General features: G+C 41.2%; 1 protein-coding gene across 2 annotated transcripts; it reads right to left on the reverse strand.

The window, feature by feature from the left end:
* Positions 1-7,598: 7,598 nt before the first annotated feature.
* LOC408292 (transcriptional coactivator YAP1) lies at positions 7,599-18,755 on the reverse strand. 2 transcript variants are annotated; one of them, XM_391844.6, is made up of 6 exons: positions 17,699-18,747; positions 8,791-9,014; positions 8,492-8,682; positions 8,227-8,413; positions 8,024-8,109; positions 7,599-7,925 (listed from the first exon to the last, which is right to left on the reverse strand). In XM_391844.6, exons 1-6 carry the CDS (start codon positions 18,328-18,330, stop codon positions 7,830-7,832), a joined length of 1,416 nt encoding a protein of 471 aa, XP_391844.3. In that variant the 5' UTR covers positions 18,331-18,747; the 3' UTR covers positions 7,599-7,829. The 2 variants fall into 2 exon arrangements, with proteins under 2 accessions (XP_391844.3, XP_026298946.1); XM_026443161.1 differs by having other exon boundaries at positions 8,492-9,014; positions 17,699-18,755.
* Positions 18,756-18,777: the final 22 nt, after the last annotated feature.

The raw sequence follows: 18,777 nt of genomic DNA on the forward strand, positions 1-18,777 counted from the left end.
TTAATGCGCGAATATCGATTGCAAATTTTCGTGAGAAAGTTTTTGTTGTAACAAATAAATTTAATAGATTAATTAAACTGTCTCTCTTTATGACGTTAAGCGTTATAATAAATAACTTTTTTAAATGAAATTAATATTCGATCAACAAGTTGAGATAGATTAGTTAGAAAAATTGGAATAATTTGAAATCTATCAATTTCTTTCTGCATCTTGACCTAAGTTTCTCGACTGTCAGCAAGGATTACCGTGCCTCCTACCTAACTCGGTTAACCGATCTTGCAACCATCCTCCTTTCGATTGTCGTCGTTCTAAAAAAATAAATTCGATCAATCAATCTGTTAACTGTATATATATATATATATATATATATATATATATATATATATATATTTATTATACTATTTATTTATTTTAATTTCAACATTGATTGCAAATTTTCGTGAGAAAGTTTTTGTTGTAACAAATAAATCGATTAATTAAATTGTCTCTCTTTAGATGAAGCGAAGGCGTTAATAAATAATTTTCTGAAATGAAATTAATATTCGATCAACGAGTTGAGATAGATTAGTTAGCAAAATTAGAATAACTTGAAATCTATCAATTTCTTTCTGCATCTTGACCTAAGTTTCTCGACTGTCAGCGAGGATTACCGTGCCTCCTACCTAACTCGGTTAACCGACCTTGCAACCATCCTTTTTTCGATTGTTGTCGTTCTAAAAAAATAAATTCGATCAATCAATCTGTTAACTAATTATATATATATTATACTATTTATTTATTTTAATTTTAACATTGATTGCAAATTTTCGTGAGAAAGTTTTTGTTGTAACAAATAAATCGATTAATTAAACTGTCTCTCTTTAGATAAAGCGAAGGCGTAAATATTAATAAATAATTTTTTGAAATGAAATTAATATTCGATCAATAAGTTGAGATAGATTACTTAGAAAAATTGGAATAACTCGGACATCTATCAATTTCTTTCTTGATATAAAAATACGAATTGTTTGAGGTTGGTTCGACAATGTTCGCAATGTGGAAAATGGTAGTCGATCGGACAAACATTTTTTTCCTATACTCTCTCGCATCCTTCCATTGGAAAAGAAATTTGTGCAGATCACTACGATGAAGAAGAAGCGATGTCGGAAATGACGTTTAAATGGAAATCCTCGACAAAGGAACGGTTTGGTGGCAAGTTTCGAAGAAAACGCGTTTTAATGCACTACTGTACCGACAGGAGGGCCGTGAAAAGTGGCGTGGAGGAACGGAAAAATGCGCATAAAAAAAGAAAAAGGTCTGCCCCCCTCCCTCCCTCTCGAAATCCGCGTGGCACGGGACGGGCGTCGATCGATCTGCAACGTCATCCTTCGATTGTTGCCACCCGATGGACGCCGACATATGCGCCCGCTCCTTAACGAGCCGCACGTTTTTCCGGAAAATCGTATTGTGCAAACTGATTCCTTGAATGAAACATCAGCTGCGCTACGTCGTAACAAAATAAGATTGTGAAATAATGAAGTGAAACGGATAGAAATCGAGTTACGTAATTATGATAAAATTAATTTTATTGTTGTAACTAATATAAAGAAGTCACTTGTAAAATGGAAACAAAGGAGTGTAAACACGGTGTAAGCAAAGTGTTTTCTATAGGGGTGGCTTGAAAGGGTGAAATAGATTTCAACAGGGGGCGATTATAAAGTCCCCTTCGGTGAATGGATGAACCTGTTGCAGGGAGGGATGTTTTAATTTTTTTTCTCTTCTTTACGCGCTGCATCGATCTCGCATTACAACCCGCTTCGTACAATGGGTATCAACCTGTTGAGAGAAGGGGAGTTTTTTTCCCTTTTTTTTTTTTTTGCTCGTATTAGACGCGCCATAGGGGATTTTTTTCGATCCACAAAAAACCACGACCCTATATCGGATCGCTTGGGTTACAAGTGCAAGCTACCTGTATCGTACCATCGAGATTGGCGATAAATTTGGTTTTTATTATTGTATCGCGACAAATGTGTGTTTTTTCTTTCATTCTAATATCTCTCTCCCTCTCTCGAAGAAGAAACAGGATTTATTTTATAGCGTAAAAAAAAAAAAAAAGAAAGAAAGGAAAAATCCTTTCCTTTCTAATTTTTTCGAAACAAGGAAAGATAATCCTATCTTCAGAGTTTTCAGTTTCGATGGTGAATCCGTCGCGCATTCCACCACGGTTGAAGTTTTTATCGCCGAATAAAAAAACATTCCGGGGAAATATAAGCTTTTACCGTTACATCGCAAAAAGCTCGAAGCCAGAAAATGCTTTCACTTCGCTCCGCTTCAACTCGAGGGAAGGGTACGAACCGGATAAGCCTGGAAGAGGTCCTTTGCTGGTGGACAAGCTTCTGAAAAGGCCCTTAAAAAACTGCGGGCGCGGACAATTCGAGGCTCTGAATACTTTCCATTGCTTGAAAGGATGCGCAAAGAAAGGGTTGAAAAAGGCCAGGTATCCACTCGCTAATCTTCGTCCGGCCCACGCGGCCGTTTTTTTTCACCGCATCATTCCGACAGGGGATCATCATTTTTTGTTCGACACAAATTTGACGAAACCAGGTTTTTTTTCCTTTCTTTCTTTCTTTTTTGTGAAAAAACAAACTCGAAGGCAAAAATTCTGTTAGAAAATCTATAAGAAGATTCCCTATCTATACAGAAATAACAATATCTCGTCGTATATATATATATATATTGGTAATGATATTCGTTTATTAAAAATATCTTTTTCATCACGGATGAATATCTTACTTTTTAATTGGCGAGGAAACGAGTCTATGGACACAATCGGCTGGCTTTGTTAAGTATGGAGGGAGGAAACGAGGGAGGAATACGTAAATAGGGAACGGGATTCGGAATGATCGAACGCATTTGGAAGAATCCATAAAAATACTCGTGGAGCGTGCGGGACGTCATGGGGTTCGTGGCCACCCTCGCAAACTGCCTTCGTCTCTCCTTCCTTCCCCATCGCCCCGTTCAAACCCACCCCTTGCCAAATCAGAAATCTGCCGCTTCCATCTCGTCCCAGAAACGATGGCTGATGCCTACGCTACGAGGCTACGTATATCCAGTGGAAAAAAGAAACACGGCCATTTACCCGCTTCTCTCGCCGTTTTTCCTCTCCCGATCGATCATTTCGGCCGAGATCGCCTCGATGACTAACAACAATGGCGAGCCGAGAGAGAGAGAGCGCAAGGACGGGTTTAGAGGGGGGAAAAAAACCGAGATGCCTCCGCAATTTGCGTGGGACTACGTGGTAAATGGGACATACCTATCGAGACTTGGTAAGGTTACGTCATATAGGAATGTAACGTGGGATTCGACCCCTTTCGAGATTTCAATTTTTCTCTCTTTGGAGAGACGAGTGTGTGTATACGCGATATTTCTCGAATGCGAGAGACATGGTTCGGAGGTTGGGTAATATGTTGAAAGGATGTAAAAAAAAAGAAGAAGAAGAAATTAGGAATTAAAGAATGAAGATCGATTGTCAGTACGTAAGTAAACAATATATTTATCATTATCGTTATTACTAAGGCACTTGTTACCGATATAAAAATGTATACGTCACAAATTATTGCCAATGAGCATATTTAAATACTGATATTAAACAACTAATTGCTTCTCATAGTAGTAGTAGTAGTAGTAGTAGTAATAGTAGTAGTAATAGTAGTAGTAGTAGTAGTAGTAGTAGTAGTAGTAGTAGTAGTATGTATAATCTCAGATATTATGGATGCGTCACCCACGGGGAGTTTGAAGGCTTGTTTTTTTTTTTTTTTCATATTATTTTCGTTTTCGGTTATTCGATCGTTATTAACAAACGATTTTCCATTCGTCGTGAAATAACAACACATTTTTCTTTTTTTTTTTTTTCCTTTTTTCTTTCCTTTTCCTCGCGTTAAAAATTGAAAGGCACTTTGCAAGAGGTATCGTACCAACCTCCACGCGATGCTCCCCCGCCCCTGAACGTAACAACTAAAAAATTGAGTTTTAGACTAAAAGCAAGATACGGTAAAGGTAATATTAATATTATCGTTAACTAGCAATAAAAATAATACAATTAAATGTATCTGACCTGACACGCCTGGAAGCTATCGCATCGAGAGTAATGCACATATATAATCATCATGTAATACGCGTGGATTATTACATGATCCTCGGTCAACGATGGTAACTTTCCTGGATCGCGTTCACAAGAAAAAAAAAAAAAAAAAAAAAAAAAAAAAAGAAATAGATCTTCGCGTATATATATATATAATATATTAAACTTCGCATTACAATCGGATATAATATAACCATTATAACAGAAAACATAGTAGACATCGTAGTTAAAGTAGTAATAAATTTTTGTGCTTCTTAAAAATAATCATAATATATTATGTACAAATGCATACTACTTAATTAAACTTGTTTCGATTGTTTTGATATTAAATTTTCTTAAGCTAAACAGTGCCTTCCTTCGTTCAATCGTTTTAACATTCGTCTAAAATAACAATAATAATATAATTTTTTTTTCTTCTTCTTTGCACAGAAACCTTCGTCGATAAAAGAGATTGATAAAAATAATAAAATATTTCCGCCCTATATATGATTATTATAACAGACAGATGACGTAGCAAGCGTCATCGATCAGGTCTACTGTGTTTTATGTTTGCTACACTTTATGTTGCTACTATACATCAGCGATCGCTTTCCAAGTTTCAGTCGAATAATACAGATAGTAACACAAATATCGAATGAATATTACATGATCGTTTTTATTACTTCGTTAAAAAATAAAAAGAGGTCGAATACTCGCGCTACTCGCACGGCCAGTAAGAAAGATGAAACCAGGCGTGCGAATAACTACGAAAGGAAAAAAAAAAATCCGCATTTGCATCTCCGAAACTTTTCCTTACTTACGGGAAAAGGCAGGAGAGCTTTACAATTTACGATTGTTTCTCTCGTTTTCTTTTCTTTTTTTTTTTTCTCCGATTTTTCTTTCTTTCTTTCTTTCTTTTCTTAATGAAACATTGCATGATGTTCGATGGACAATCGTGGTTGGCAGACGTAACTGCGACGATTCAATAACAATGAATATTCCATGATCAACAAGGAAAGTTTAACAAGATAATATTTTGATTATTTGAGAAAAATGAAACTGTTTTTCTCCCTTTTCTTCCTTTCTTTTTTTTTTTTTTTTTTTTATTTTATTTTATCTTATTTTATTTTATTTCTTTTTAACTAGTGAAAATAAAAACGTAAAATATGGAATAAATCAGTCGGATAAAATTCGATGATTGCGTGATCGTTATCACTGGGGTACGGAACTTATCAACGTTATCGCCGCATTATTTTCGGACTAACAATAGAAAGTTACGTCAACCTCCGTCTCCTCTTCGTTCTTTATTTTTTTTTTTTCTTCTTTTTTTTCCTTTTTTTTTCTTCTTTTTCTTTCTCTTTTTTTTTTCTTTTGACGTATGTATGTATGTATGTATTACACTTAAGCTGCCATGTAACTAAATATACGTGTACGCACGTTGTCTCTCCTCTTTACCGTGTCGCTTTGATTATATCGGATAATAACCATTACTACAGGTTGTTTCACGAGAAACGTAGAAACAAAGTACAAGATTAACGGCCTCTTTTTTTTCTTCTCCCCTTTTTTTTTTTTTTTCCTTTCTTTCAACGTTCTTTCTTACTCCCAAAAGCTTCCATAGGGAAGGAAGAACGGGAAAAATCCTTAAGGCTAAAGATATTTAAAGATAATCTATAAATATCATATACTCTCCTTTTGTAATCTCCATTATATAACTGTATGTAGTATAAAACGTAAGAGAATTTTACAATCTAACAGTGATTTCAAAATACCAATAACTGCAATTCGTAACAAGTATAGACTTTATATATATAAAAAAAATATATATATATATTCATTTTGTGTTCCCCTCTTCAAAAGTATTTAAAAGGGTCTAAAAAAACGTGTTTGTCTATTTTAACAATTATTACCACATGTTCTCATTCATAAACATCTCGTATGGACGGTTATTGCTTTAAAAAAAAAAAAAAAAAAAAAAAAAAAAAAAAAAAAAAAAAAAAAAAAAATAATGACGATCAGTATCGTCGTTCTAATCGATTGCAATGAAAAGGCACTTCGTTTAAGCATATCGCTTGTAAAATAGTCTGAGCATTATCGACACTCGATTGTGTAGTGTATATGTATGTGTATATATATACCGTGTGTGTATATACATAATGCTTATATACGTATACGTATATATATATATACATATACTTACATTTGACACACGATTCGAAGAAATCTGTTTCGAACCTGAATCATACACGTAACACGATTTACTCCATATGTCAACTTCAAAGATATAGACAAGCGTGTCCGTGTGTGTGTGTATGTGTGTGTGTTAAAAATGCTTCGATACTTTTAGACGCTGCCGTTGCTTCCGTAAATATTGTATAAAGATCACCGCTACACGAATCGACGAATATTCGAATAAAAAATATCGTTTTATCGAACATCATACCTTCCTCCTCCTCCTCTCCCTCTTTTTTCCCTTTATCTTCTCTCTAACACATTTTTCGCTTAATAATTGCACTTGTTTCTCATTTTTTTTTTTTCGTTTCACGATCTTTCAATCAATAATTGTTGAAATCCCGTGAAACGCATCAGGTATGATGCATTTTACTCTTTTCGTTTCATTTAAATTTAAATCACACGCGAGATCGATGATCCTATATATATATATATATATATATATATAAAAAAAAAAAAAAAAAAAAAAAAAAAAGAAAATCTGATATGTCATGATATCAGATTTTTTTGTTGTAAACCAACGTGATATAAATATAATTAAACAACAATTTACTTGTCTACTCCATACTATCGGGAAGTATATCGAGCTTTTTTTTCCTCTCCCATTACGCTCTCCCTTCGTTAACCCGAACGGTACGCACATTAAATATTTATTACCCATAATATTCAGTCCTTTCTCTTGCTCCCTAACGTACAATATATGCTTTAGTATAGAAATACAAACTTATATACAAAATGTTGGGGACAAACGCACTCATACACGCATACAAACATACGAACACTCAAATACTCTAATAACAAGAGAGAAAGAGAAAGGATCCGAATACGTTCTTCGATTTACATACAAGATGTCCTAAAAATCTCGAAATACAATATCAAAGATCGATATTCTTTATTCGATTCCAACAGGTGGCAAAAAAAAAGATGAGGATAAACTAGTTTTCCTCGCTTAGAAGAAGCCTCTCAATGATAAATACGGCCTGCTCAACATTTCATCAAAAATTTTCTTCAGGAAGACTCGACAAGCTTGACCATGAACACTAGATTTCCAAGGCTTCGAGAGTTCATCATTTTTTTCACCATCTTTCTGTTGTTTTCAACAAACGTGTCAAAGCTAACAAGAAATTCACGGTATAGAATTCAATAAAAAATAACGATCGTCCGCACGATTGTCAACATTTCTAGGGCACCCTGCGAATGTTGCTGTATACACGTTCGTATATACGTTGAGCATAACGCGTTGCAATTAAAGGCTCCATCTCTACTTAAACTTTAAATTTTTTTTTTCCTCGTTCACGTGCGTTTTTTTTTTCTTTTTTTTCCTTTTTCTCTATGGAATAGTCGTTAGACTTTATTGGTAAGATCCTCTAGAATCATTCCAGTTCAGTTTTAGACGTATTGAAATTGCAATTTTTTTTTTTTTGTTTTTTTTTTTTGTTTTTGTAACGAATCAATTTCATCATAAATCGCTTGCCTGTCATAGACAATTCCCTCCTCCACACTACAGCCACGTCAGCACGTTTTCAGGTTTTGTCGTGTTAGGGTTTATCAACGATTGCACATCGTCCAAAATATCGCTACTAAAATCTTCGCTCAGCTAAAAAAAACAAAGTTGTACAAAGAAAGGGATTACGAAACATACGCTCTGTAATTGCTTTCAAATATAATCAATCGGATTCAATTCCAATTAGGTACCTGTAACGATGGAACGAGATCGTCGGTCGAATCGATATTATCGCTCAGAGTAGAAAGATCCGGGGTCTCCATGGGTGCGCCGCCATCTGTTTAAAAAAAAAAACAAAAGAAGGCTTTTAACACTTTTGATAAATAAAAACGAATTCGTCGATCGTCCTTATCTCGACACGTACGTACGGTAAATGTGAAGCAATTTATCTTACCGCTTGTACCATCCATATTATCGTCGATATTTGCAAGAAAATCTTCCGGTGTGTGAGGGAGGGAATAAGCGGAACCAAGGCCCAGGCCGCTGTCCGCGCTCTCCTGGCGTGCGTGTTGCTCGTTGATTCCCGACAAAAATGGGTCCATAGCGGCGTCGGTGGTGCTCTGTCGAAGCATTAGCTCTTGCTACAGGTGGAAAAAAACAACAGTTCGCGCGTTAATTGTCGGAAACAGAAGCGATCGAACGCGCTCGAGCGCGATTACCTGACGTATAATTTCCTGTTGCCGTTGTTTGAGACGCTCGCGTTCCATTTGTAGCGACTGGAGGCGAAGTTTCTGTTGACACGCTTGCAATGTTTGATTATTCTGAATACCACCACCTGTAGGTTGTTGCTGTTGAAGCCAATTTTGCGGTAACATTGCACCTGAGGTCGGAGCCCTTTGAAGATGAGTAGCTGAAACGTGTGCGCAATTATTATTAATTATTCGATCGGGATAAAAATGATTATCCAAGATGAAGGAAACTAAAGTGAAAGATTCTATTCGCAAGATCGGAAACTTACGGATTCTTGGATCGAACCACGAAGTGGTGCGTGTCTGATGATTAATGAAATAGATTTCTCCTTCGGGAGTACGCGCTTGTTCCCATCCGTCGGGCAATGGACCTAGAGAATTGGTAGCGCCGGTCGAGGATTTCCCATTGTCGACGGCTGCGGCCACAGCCGCAACGTTCGCCGCCGCCGCTGTTTTTCGTGGATCTTCCCATGTCGTGGTTCGCGTCAGGTGGCTGGAAAATAAAATTATAACACATTTAGACGTGGTGCTATTTTGTACGTATAGCGTGGCTCCGTGCAGAAACTGAATACGCCACGGCACGTACAGTTATCCACATATAGTAGGCGCATTCTAAAAATAGTTCCATTCAAAAGACGACGCGAAGGAGTAACAGCAGGCGCCTAGCGGTAGTTAGCACACGAGTTTTAACGCCTCGAATAAAATGTATTTCGCGAGATTTTCCCTCCCTGAATGGGAGGAGGGGAAGGCCGGTCGCAGGGGGCGCACCTTCATCCCCCTTTCTTCGAGGTCGGGATAATCGATCGTTCTCGAAGAATCGAGAAAGAAACCGCATTCGAAACGTTCGAGGACATCGTATCGTATTTTATTAAAGCGTTTCGCGGAAACGAAAACGGCGGGCCGGAAACTCGTGCACCGCGCGTACGTGATGAACTCCTCGTTTTCAGAAGTTACCGCGCACAATTTCCCTCCCTCCTTCGTATGGGTGGGTCCTTGAAAACGATAACGTAACCCGGCCGAAATTTAATTTCTCGTGTTGCTTGCACTGTTGGGAGGAAGATCGTGGTTAATTAAATCGCGAAGCATAGTTTCCTAAGGCCGGGTTAGGAGACGGGGACGAGGAGCCGCGTCGTTTAGTTCGAAACGACTTTAGTTGCACGAAAACACTACGCGTCTCTCGGTCGACAAAAATAGCGGCTAATGGCTGTGATTTGCCGATCCCGTCTTCTTCCCTCTATCTAACGTATTTACCTTACTCACGTGTCATTTTTCAACCGGGAGGAAGTGGAAAACGCTATACCACCACCACCACCACCGTTTCTTATTTACCTTCGTGAAACGAATACCTTTGCGAACCGGCTACCTTGCCCGACTCCAAAGAAATTTTAGACAACGGACGAACATGCGCCACGCTTAATACGACACCCGTGTGCTCCGAACCCATCGAAATTTTCCGACCGAACGACGATGTATCACTTATATATCTATCCCAAACTATCCACCATTGCATGGCAAATATTTTCTCTCCACCAACATTTTCGATTAATAATAATAATTCCCGAAATTCGTTCTCTAAGTTTTACTAATCGCGAGGAGGAGGAGGAGGGGAGTTCCCCGAACAATTCACATTCACGTTTCTTCTGAATCATCACGACACGACGGACGTGCGAAAGACTTTGGTCCCCTGTTAATATTTTGGCAAAAGTGTCTCACCCGTTTGCATTCCATCCACGATGACTTAATGCGTTTCGTTTGAACGATCAACGAGGCACATAAACAAGTTGTTTAAATCGGCATCGGGGTATCGTGCTCTCGACACTCCGGTTCGCGGTATTTTCGAGCGAGAAACAAATCTTCTTACACGGTTAATAATACCCCGCGGAACAGAACTACGTTTGACGTAATTTTAACATTAAGAGCATTATCCAATCGGGGATATATCTGATCGACCGTGTTAAGCCGCATCTTAACCGTTTCCCGAGATCGAACACCCGCGGGATAAGAAGAACGGAAGGAGATAGAGAGAGAGAGAGAGAGAAACGATCGATCGATCTCCTAACAACGATACGAACTCCCTTTAACGATTCATTCGTAATTAAGAAAATTCTTAGATCTCCTCTTCCACATATTTCGAGGAGAATAATTATCACTTTTTCTTCGTACGATGCTGCTTCGTAAGGATGACGCCTTTCTTTACCGCCGTCCCCCCACTCCGACCCTCATCATCCGTCCCGTGATCGACTCGAGAGAAGCACACCTTTCCCCCGGTTGGTTGGAAAAATAACAGGAAAATCGGCTATGCGAGGAGAGAAGGGGGAAGAGGAGGGGGCGGAGAGAAATAAATTGAAAATCTATCTCCGGGATGCGTGATCGGTGGCATAGCAGAATACAGAGCGGCGGTGTGTTCCAAAAGCTACATGTCGCGGGTCTCTCCGGGAGCGGTTGGATTCGTTCCAACAGAGTTCGAAGTAGAGAAGGAGAAAGAGAGAGAGAGGGAAGGCTAGGTGGAGAGGCAAGGGTAGAGAAGCGAGAAGAGGAAAAGAGGGAGAGGTAAGCAAGCAAGCAAACAGGCAGGCAGGCAAGTAAGCGAGCGAGCGAGCGAGCGAGCAAGCAAGCGAGCGAAGGAGCGAGCGAGCGAGCAAGCAAGCAAGCAAGCAAGCGAGCGAGGCAGGCTAGCAGGCGAACAGGCAACCAGGCAGCCAGGCAGGCAGCTCGAGAGCATTGGAGAATTACAAGAGGGTTTCTGTGTGGCGCACAGCATACGGACTACGATGTATTTTTACTCCGGACATCACGGCGCCGGACAACTCGTAAATAGACACTCTCGCACCGACGCTCTCTTTCGCTTGCCTGCTCTTCTCTCCCGTCGTCGTCTTCGTCGTCGTCTTGGTCGTCGTCTTGGTCGTTGTCGTGGTCGTCGTCTTGGTCGCCGTCGTGCGGTTCGCGTTGCGAACTCCCTCTTACATCCTCCTCCCCCCTCTCCTCCTCGAAAAACCTATCTTCGAGAGAGAGAGAGAGAGAGACGATGACAACGACGACGACGACGACAACCGATCTCCTAGCTCCTCGATTTTATCATCGAAACGACCTCCAAACGCGCCCTTTTAATGGCCTGTGAGAACGAATAAGCGCCACGAGATATATGTGTGTACACGTTTCCCTTTATTCTCCTCTTTCTCTCTAGAACACGGGATTCTCTGTTCGGCTCGAAAGCCGGGCGACAAAAGTAGGAGGATGTAATATTCCTTGTTTTCAAAATTCGATGGAGGGCATTAAACGGTCGATACGGGATATATACGGAGGAGAAAGCAAAGGCATCTTCTTTGAATGAACAGAGCTACGCGTCAGAGACACGACGCGCAGCGTATCAATTGAGAATCTCTTCGCTTCGGGAGAGTATAAATTAAACGTAGCGCGCGAAACAGCATCGCGCAGCAGAACACGAAATAAATACGTGGCGATATTTACGCGGCCAATTAACGCGGTGTAAATGATAATTAACGAAACCTCCTACCTGGAAACGCGAAAAATTTAACGCCGTTATCTAAATCGGAAACGCATCTCTTTATTCCGAAAGAAATCTACGAATAAATATCACGATGATATTAAAGCATTAAAACTTATATAGACCTTTGTCCACGAAGATATTATGAGATATCGAATGTATCGTAAAAAAAAAAAAAGTGATTCCTTTACGACTTTGATCGAGTCGTTTGATATCTATCTTAAATCTGGGAGGGGGGATAAAAAAAAAAAGAAAAAAGAAAAAAAATATGAAGCGACTCGATGGAAGAAAAATAGGAATGGACGATCGTTAATCAAAAGAAGCGGCGAGGATCCGAGGAGGACACGACGGTTCGCCTTGAACTTTCGATACATTCGAGGTATTCCCGGAGATTTGTCCTCCTATCCGGCGTTCGCGACACGAGAGATTCTCCCGTCGCTACAGGTGTGTCGGGGTCTTTAGCCTCCCGAGAGTGGGCCGAGTAAAAAGCCCGAGATCCTTACGGCGAGAATACGCCTTAACGTTTACAACACGTTTGCGGAAAAGAGCACGACCTACTCCCCTCCGTTCGCCTTGTATAAAACGCCGATTACTATAAACGCGGCATAATACGTACGATGCAACTGTTACGCTCGCGTCCGCGCGCACGCACACGCGCGCCCAAGTTAAATGTTACACGGTACGCCGTAATACAAATAGATCGAACGTGACGCGCGCGTAAAATAAAGTCTGCCGTGTGTCGTTTATCTCGCGTTTTTAGTTCTCCTCGCGTCACGAATGTGTTATTTATCGTCCCGTACCTTTCGCTTATCGAGAGGAACGTCTTTCGAGACGCGGCACGCCAAACGAGAAACGGATTATTCCCGTTCGACACGGTGCGGAAACGTGGTCGTTTCACGAGCAATCACCGCATAGTTTCTTCTCGAATTTCTCGAATAGCCTTTCGTCTCTTTCTCTTTTTCTTTTCTTTTTTTTTCTCTCCTCTCTTCCAAGATAAAAGCTTGGAGGAGGACGGAAGGAGGAGGAGGAGGAGAAGGAGGCCGATAAAAAAAATATCGGGGTACGAAGTGGAAAAATTGAAGGAAAAACGCGCGTGTCCGCGTTGTCGAGCTGACCCTGAGAACGCAACAGGATGCCGATGTCGCGCAGGCGCGCGCGCGCGCGCGCGAGCCCAACTTTCACTGCATTCGAAAATGCATATGTACTAAACGTCCTCGAAATGAATTTACGAGGAAAACGGCTCTGATATATGTCGCGGCGTTCCACTCCGCTCACGGATCACCTCTCCTCGTGCCCGTTATCGACAAGTTTGCGAAAGATTCGCATTATTTCTCGCCGTAACACAAGGAAGTGGTCGCGAATCAATTGCCATTTACGTTTCAGCCGCTACGATTATGTTCCTCCCCTCCCCGTGTAACGCATTATTCGATTCTGTAGCCACGTTCGAAACGATTGGAACAACGGATTGACAAACATTTTCGATTTTTAAACAACGTTCGATCACGCGAGAAAATATATATCGGGTAAAAAATCAAGATAGCGGAAAGATCGAACGCGAAATATGCGCAATAACCGCCAAGCTGTTAGATTCGTTCTGACTAATGCGAACAATCTATTCCGATCTCGTCGAACAACGATCATCGCAGATGATTCGATGAATTTCCCGACGAGTCCGAAAAAGCAAAGAAGAAATTTGGCCGGGATAAACCACGACGGGTTTTAATGTTTTTAACGGAAAGAGGAATAACATAGTTTGGCAAAGAGGCTCGATAAACGCGAGATCCGTAGGAGCGAATAAACGGCGAGCCGAGCGAATTCCACTGGTAAAATGTGACTCTGCTCGTGACTAATGTTTCGTCAAATGATACAGTTGGCGGAAAACCTTGGATGCCTGCTCGTCGTGTCTCGTGTGTTCACCTGGCGGTGAAACGTGTTTCTCGAGCTGGCAAGACCTTTCGTTCCGAGGCACGCGTCTACACGCCTCGCGTTTAAACGAACGAACGGGCGAGCGGGCGAATGCGCATCGCCGCCTTTGCCCGCGCGTCCCACCTCGAACAGCGAAGAGAGAACAAGCCATGCCATGAAGGACTGTTTACGTCCGCGCGATGAAAAGGAGAGAGAGAGAGAGAGAGAGAGAGAGAAAAGAAAGAAAAAAATTCCCTCGGCTGGTTCGCAAAGTCGTTTCGTTTCGTCGGAATACAGTTGCTCCTCCTCGCTAGTATGTAATACGCGAGCCTAGCTAACGGGACCCAAGTATAACATTATACGGCGAGGTAACGAGCAATCTGCCCGCCAACCGCGGCAAACTAAAACTCCACGAGGAAAAATTGTACGTGCTTTTTAAAAAATTTTCACTCGATCACTCGTTCACGAAAATTCGTGAAAATTCAATTCGGAAATCGATGTTTGTAATTAATCGAGAAAAGCGCAATGAAATAATATTCTCTTTTCTCTCGTTATTTTTCTCGCGAAAAATATATTATACCTAGAAACGCAAGAGACGGGAAAAGACGGTGACGGAGAAAGGGAGAGAAGAGAGAAGAGAGAGACACTTCCTAGAAGGGTTTCAAGAAATCAGTTTGTTCGCGGCTCGAATCACGTTTCAATTACGCAAATTAGATTCTAATAAGTCCCGCTTCTGGATAAGATCCAAAAGCTCGAAGAGACGGAGCAGAGGTAATTGGACGAACGGCGCGAGAGAAGAGGAATAACAGAGAGAAGACACGGGTGCCGTCACGGCAGTCATTACTGCATAATACAACAACCATGCGTCTCTCGGTTGGCTGCACTTCTTTTACCATCGGCCATTACCGACCAACTCTCCTCGCGGCCGCTGTGTTACGTCTATCGAGGGAATGCAATGATTTTTCCTTCTCCTTCCACGCACGACAATTCAAACTGCCACTGGTCCATGATTACGACCATACTCTAATAAACGATTAAACGATATTTACACGTAAAGAATAGGCACGAATCATAAGGCACGAACGTTAAAAGCGATATATAACTCGTCGATACATAATAATTCTATTCGAATAATTATTCGTTGAGTCGTTTTATTTCTTTTTATTTTTTTATTCCTTTTCCAACAAATGATCAATACGTTACCAATACCTATAACCTAACCTAATTTAATTTCAAAAGCTTAGATATTTATGGAAACGTTGATTAAAAATTTCGCATGGATTTCGAATGGTAACGCGATCAACAAGCAAATGAACGAGGAAACTTAATACGAAAACACGAGTACGATTGTGAACTTTTTACAAAACTGGAAACTTAGCTGTAGAGAACGGCGACGTAGTAGAAATTACGGGCAGTAGAGATCGGTAGGATAGATTGCCTAATTACGTTTTTACGTAACATTTCGGTACGACTCCAAGTAGTTCGAGAAATGGATTAAGGATGTTTCGTTGTTAAGGATATTTCGTTATGAGGCGATTAAATAACGATTAATGGAAAAACAGACTGTTCATTGAAAATAAATATCAACGAAATATTAGTTTGAAAATTGTTCGATTCATTGAACGATAATTATCGATGCCGTTTTACGACTTTCACGATGGTATCTCGAGCAAAGGTTCGTCATGCGACGACGTCCATATGAGTTTCACACGGTGGAATCGTGAAACGTAAATGGAAACGTAATTTCCCTGAAAGAAATTCCTCTTAAACGGAATGAAACCGCGACGATCTTGGCGATACCGCTTTCGAGCTTGCTAAGTATCGTTTATCGAGAAACCGACTTCCGATATTTTCAAGGTAGCGGCATAGATAGATTTCCTTAAATCGATTGTTTTCGTGAAACGTTTTCATGTTTCAAATTTTGGACGAGAGAAAAGAATTCGTATTAAGTCGGAAAATTTGGAATACTAAGAATCGAAAAGAATGCTTTGAATGAATAATTCTCACGAGCGATAAAATGCAGTTCTCGGTATTCCGAAAAAATCGTTCCTGGCTAAAGTGTTCTCACGATTTTTAACGGCAGGTAGAATTTGCAGGTGAAACAGAAATAAACGGTTCGAATGCTAACCTCAGGTAAACCCCTCTGAAGAAAGAAGATGCATACGTACAAAAGGACGAAGAAACTTCTCGAGTTTTTTTTCCATCTTCTCTATGAATCGTTTCTCTCGCGTTAGCAAATAAATAAAAAAAAAAAAAAAATACTTGGAAACGAGGCGAAGAACAATACCAGAGAATGAGAATGAAAGCCCTTTTCAATCGGCTTTCAGAAAGGCGAACATTCAAGAGGAGACACGATGAATATTTATAAAAGTATATATATATATATATATATATATATATATATATATATATATATATATATATAAACGAGAATCCTTTCGTCTGCAGGTACAATATACTCGTTATCGACGGTGAAACGTATCGATTATCAACCCGGGGATATCTCGACGTGACATCAACTACTCGATCAACGAAATCGTAATCGAACATCAAAGCAAACAAGGAGGAAAGTGTAACGCGGTCGATCGATCGACACTCGAAGGAAAACACGTGAACTCGAAGAAATCGAAGGAGGTGATACACGACGATTGTTTAATCTTTCCAATTCTTATATATACCTTCGATAAACGATCGATAAACGAATACGTACGAAACGTACGAAATATGTTTTGAAAGAAAGAACGAACGATTTTGACGATTTATTTAAAACTTTTCCTCTTCTATATGTTTCTACCAAAAAAAAAAATTAGGCAAGATTGGAAATTAGACGCGAAAAGAGAGAGACGCTTAACGGAGAAACGTCCGAGTGAGTGAAAGACAGGTGGGTGGAAGGAGACGAACGAGGCGACAAAGCATACGAGGAGCGTTTCCCACGACAGGTGACACGTGGGAATCCTAGTGACGGTGCAGGTGGATCAGGTTAAACGAGCGAGATGGAGGAGAAACTTGGGGAAGGGATTGGAGGTATCGAGTAGGCGGCACGAGATTGACAAGGAGACCCGAGCAAAGAGAAAGATGAGAAAACGGGATGGCGGGGACAACGAGGATACATGACGAACCGCTCATGGTGGGGAGAGACGGCTGAGAAATGGAGGAACGAAGAAACAACGATGAGTAAGACGAGGTGGTGATAAAGACAGTAACGGCCTTGAGGTATGTGGGACCCCAACACGGCGAAAATACGAAGCAGCAGTCGCATATACAGCAGTGAGTTGCTTCGATCCGAAATGGGAACGTTTATTCGATAGTTCTAGGATAGGAATCAATTGGAAATGAATCAATTACATTGTGAAATCACTAGAAATCACAAGAAAATGTCAAATCGATGCCGGTATTCCCTTCCTATTTTCTCGTTCTCGTGTAATGCCCTAAGAGGATCGGGCAACATGAAACTTACGTTTATAGAGGAAACCTTAAGAGCGTTAACGAGGATTCCGTTGATCTTAACCAACCAGATTTCATAGACATCTTCGAAAAATTTCGAGAAATCGATGAAAATATACGTGTGTATCGATGTAAAAAAAAAAAAACGAATGAAATGGGCGGGAACGTAAAAACAGGATAGTATAAGAGAGGGGGAAAAGAGAGAGAGAGAGAAAGGAAGAGTGGGAGGGAGAGAGAAAGACAAACAGACAGACATACAGAAAATTAGAAAAAAATAAAATATGAGGGAAAAAAGGGAAAAAGTAGAAGAAAAGTAGACTCACTTGAGGAAGTAGATTTGTCCCTCGGGGGTGCGCGCCTGTTCCCATCCATGCGGCAGGGGACCTAGGTCGTCGACCGTACTGATGACGTCGTAGCTGCGCTGCTTCTGGTGATGATGGTGACGCGCGTGCGGTTGAGGCGCGTGCTGAGGCGCCTGCTGAGCCGAGGCGTAGGTTTGCTGAAGAGAAGCCGGGCTGCTGTGGGCGCGAGGATGAGCTACGGTAAGGCCAGCCGCGGCCGCACCTGCGGCGTTTGATCCGCTACCAGCGCTATTTCCACTTCCACCAGTAGCCGCACCTGCTGCTCCGGTAGCCGGTGTACCAGTCGCGTTTCCACCGGGTGTTGGCCCACCGCCGCCGACCGCTGCCGCCGCGGCCGCGGCTGCTGTACCGAACGCCGAATCCGCCGAATTCTCCCGGGAATGCGAGATCGAGGGACTTTTGCTACCCGTCGACGGTGGATTAAAGAAGGAATCTGGTAGATTGCGCATGCGCAATGGTACTTGCAGCGGACGCTTCGAGTCTGGCTTCAGGACGCTGTCGAATAGCGCTTGTAGATCCGATTCGGAGTTTTGATCGATCCTTACCACGAGATTACTCTTCGACAACTGGTCCACGTCCTGGTTCAGCGCCATTTTGGATCACGCACTCTAACGCGCTTCGTGTGTGTCTTTCTCTCGCCCTGTCGTCTCTCTCCTCGTGTGTCCTGTACACTCTGGCTACCTTTCGTTCTTCTTTATTTCCGTCTCTCTTCCTCTTCTTCCACCGTTCTTTCTTTCCTTCTTTTCTTCTTTTCTCCTTTCCGTCTTCTCGGCTATTCTGTCTCGTTCCTATCGTTTCCTGTCTAACTACCACAAGGTCCCCTCGTAACCGGTGCCTTCGACAATACCCTCCAATTTTTCGACGAGTAACGTATCCTCCACCTCTTACCGCGATATCGCGCACCAGGAGAAATCGACTCGTTTTGCTAGCCGGCCGTCTAGCAAACGAGTGCTAGCGTTCACCGTGCGTGGACACGCGATTACGTGCAGGGCCTAGAAACTCTCGTGTGTTCAAGCGATACTCAGGTTTTCGCTCCCTCT

Source organism: Apis mellifera, linkage group LG10 (assembly GCF_003254395.2).
Source record: "Apis mellifera strain DH4 linkage group LG10, Amel_HAv3.1, whole genome shotgun sequence".
Lineage (NCBI taxonomy): Eukaryota > Metazoa > Arthropoda > Insecta > Hymenoptera > Apidae > Apis > Apis mellifera.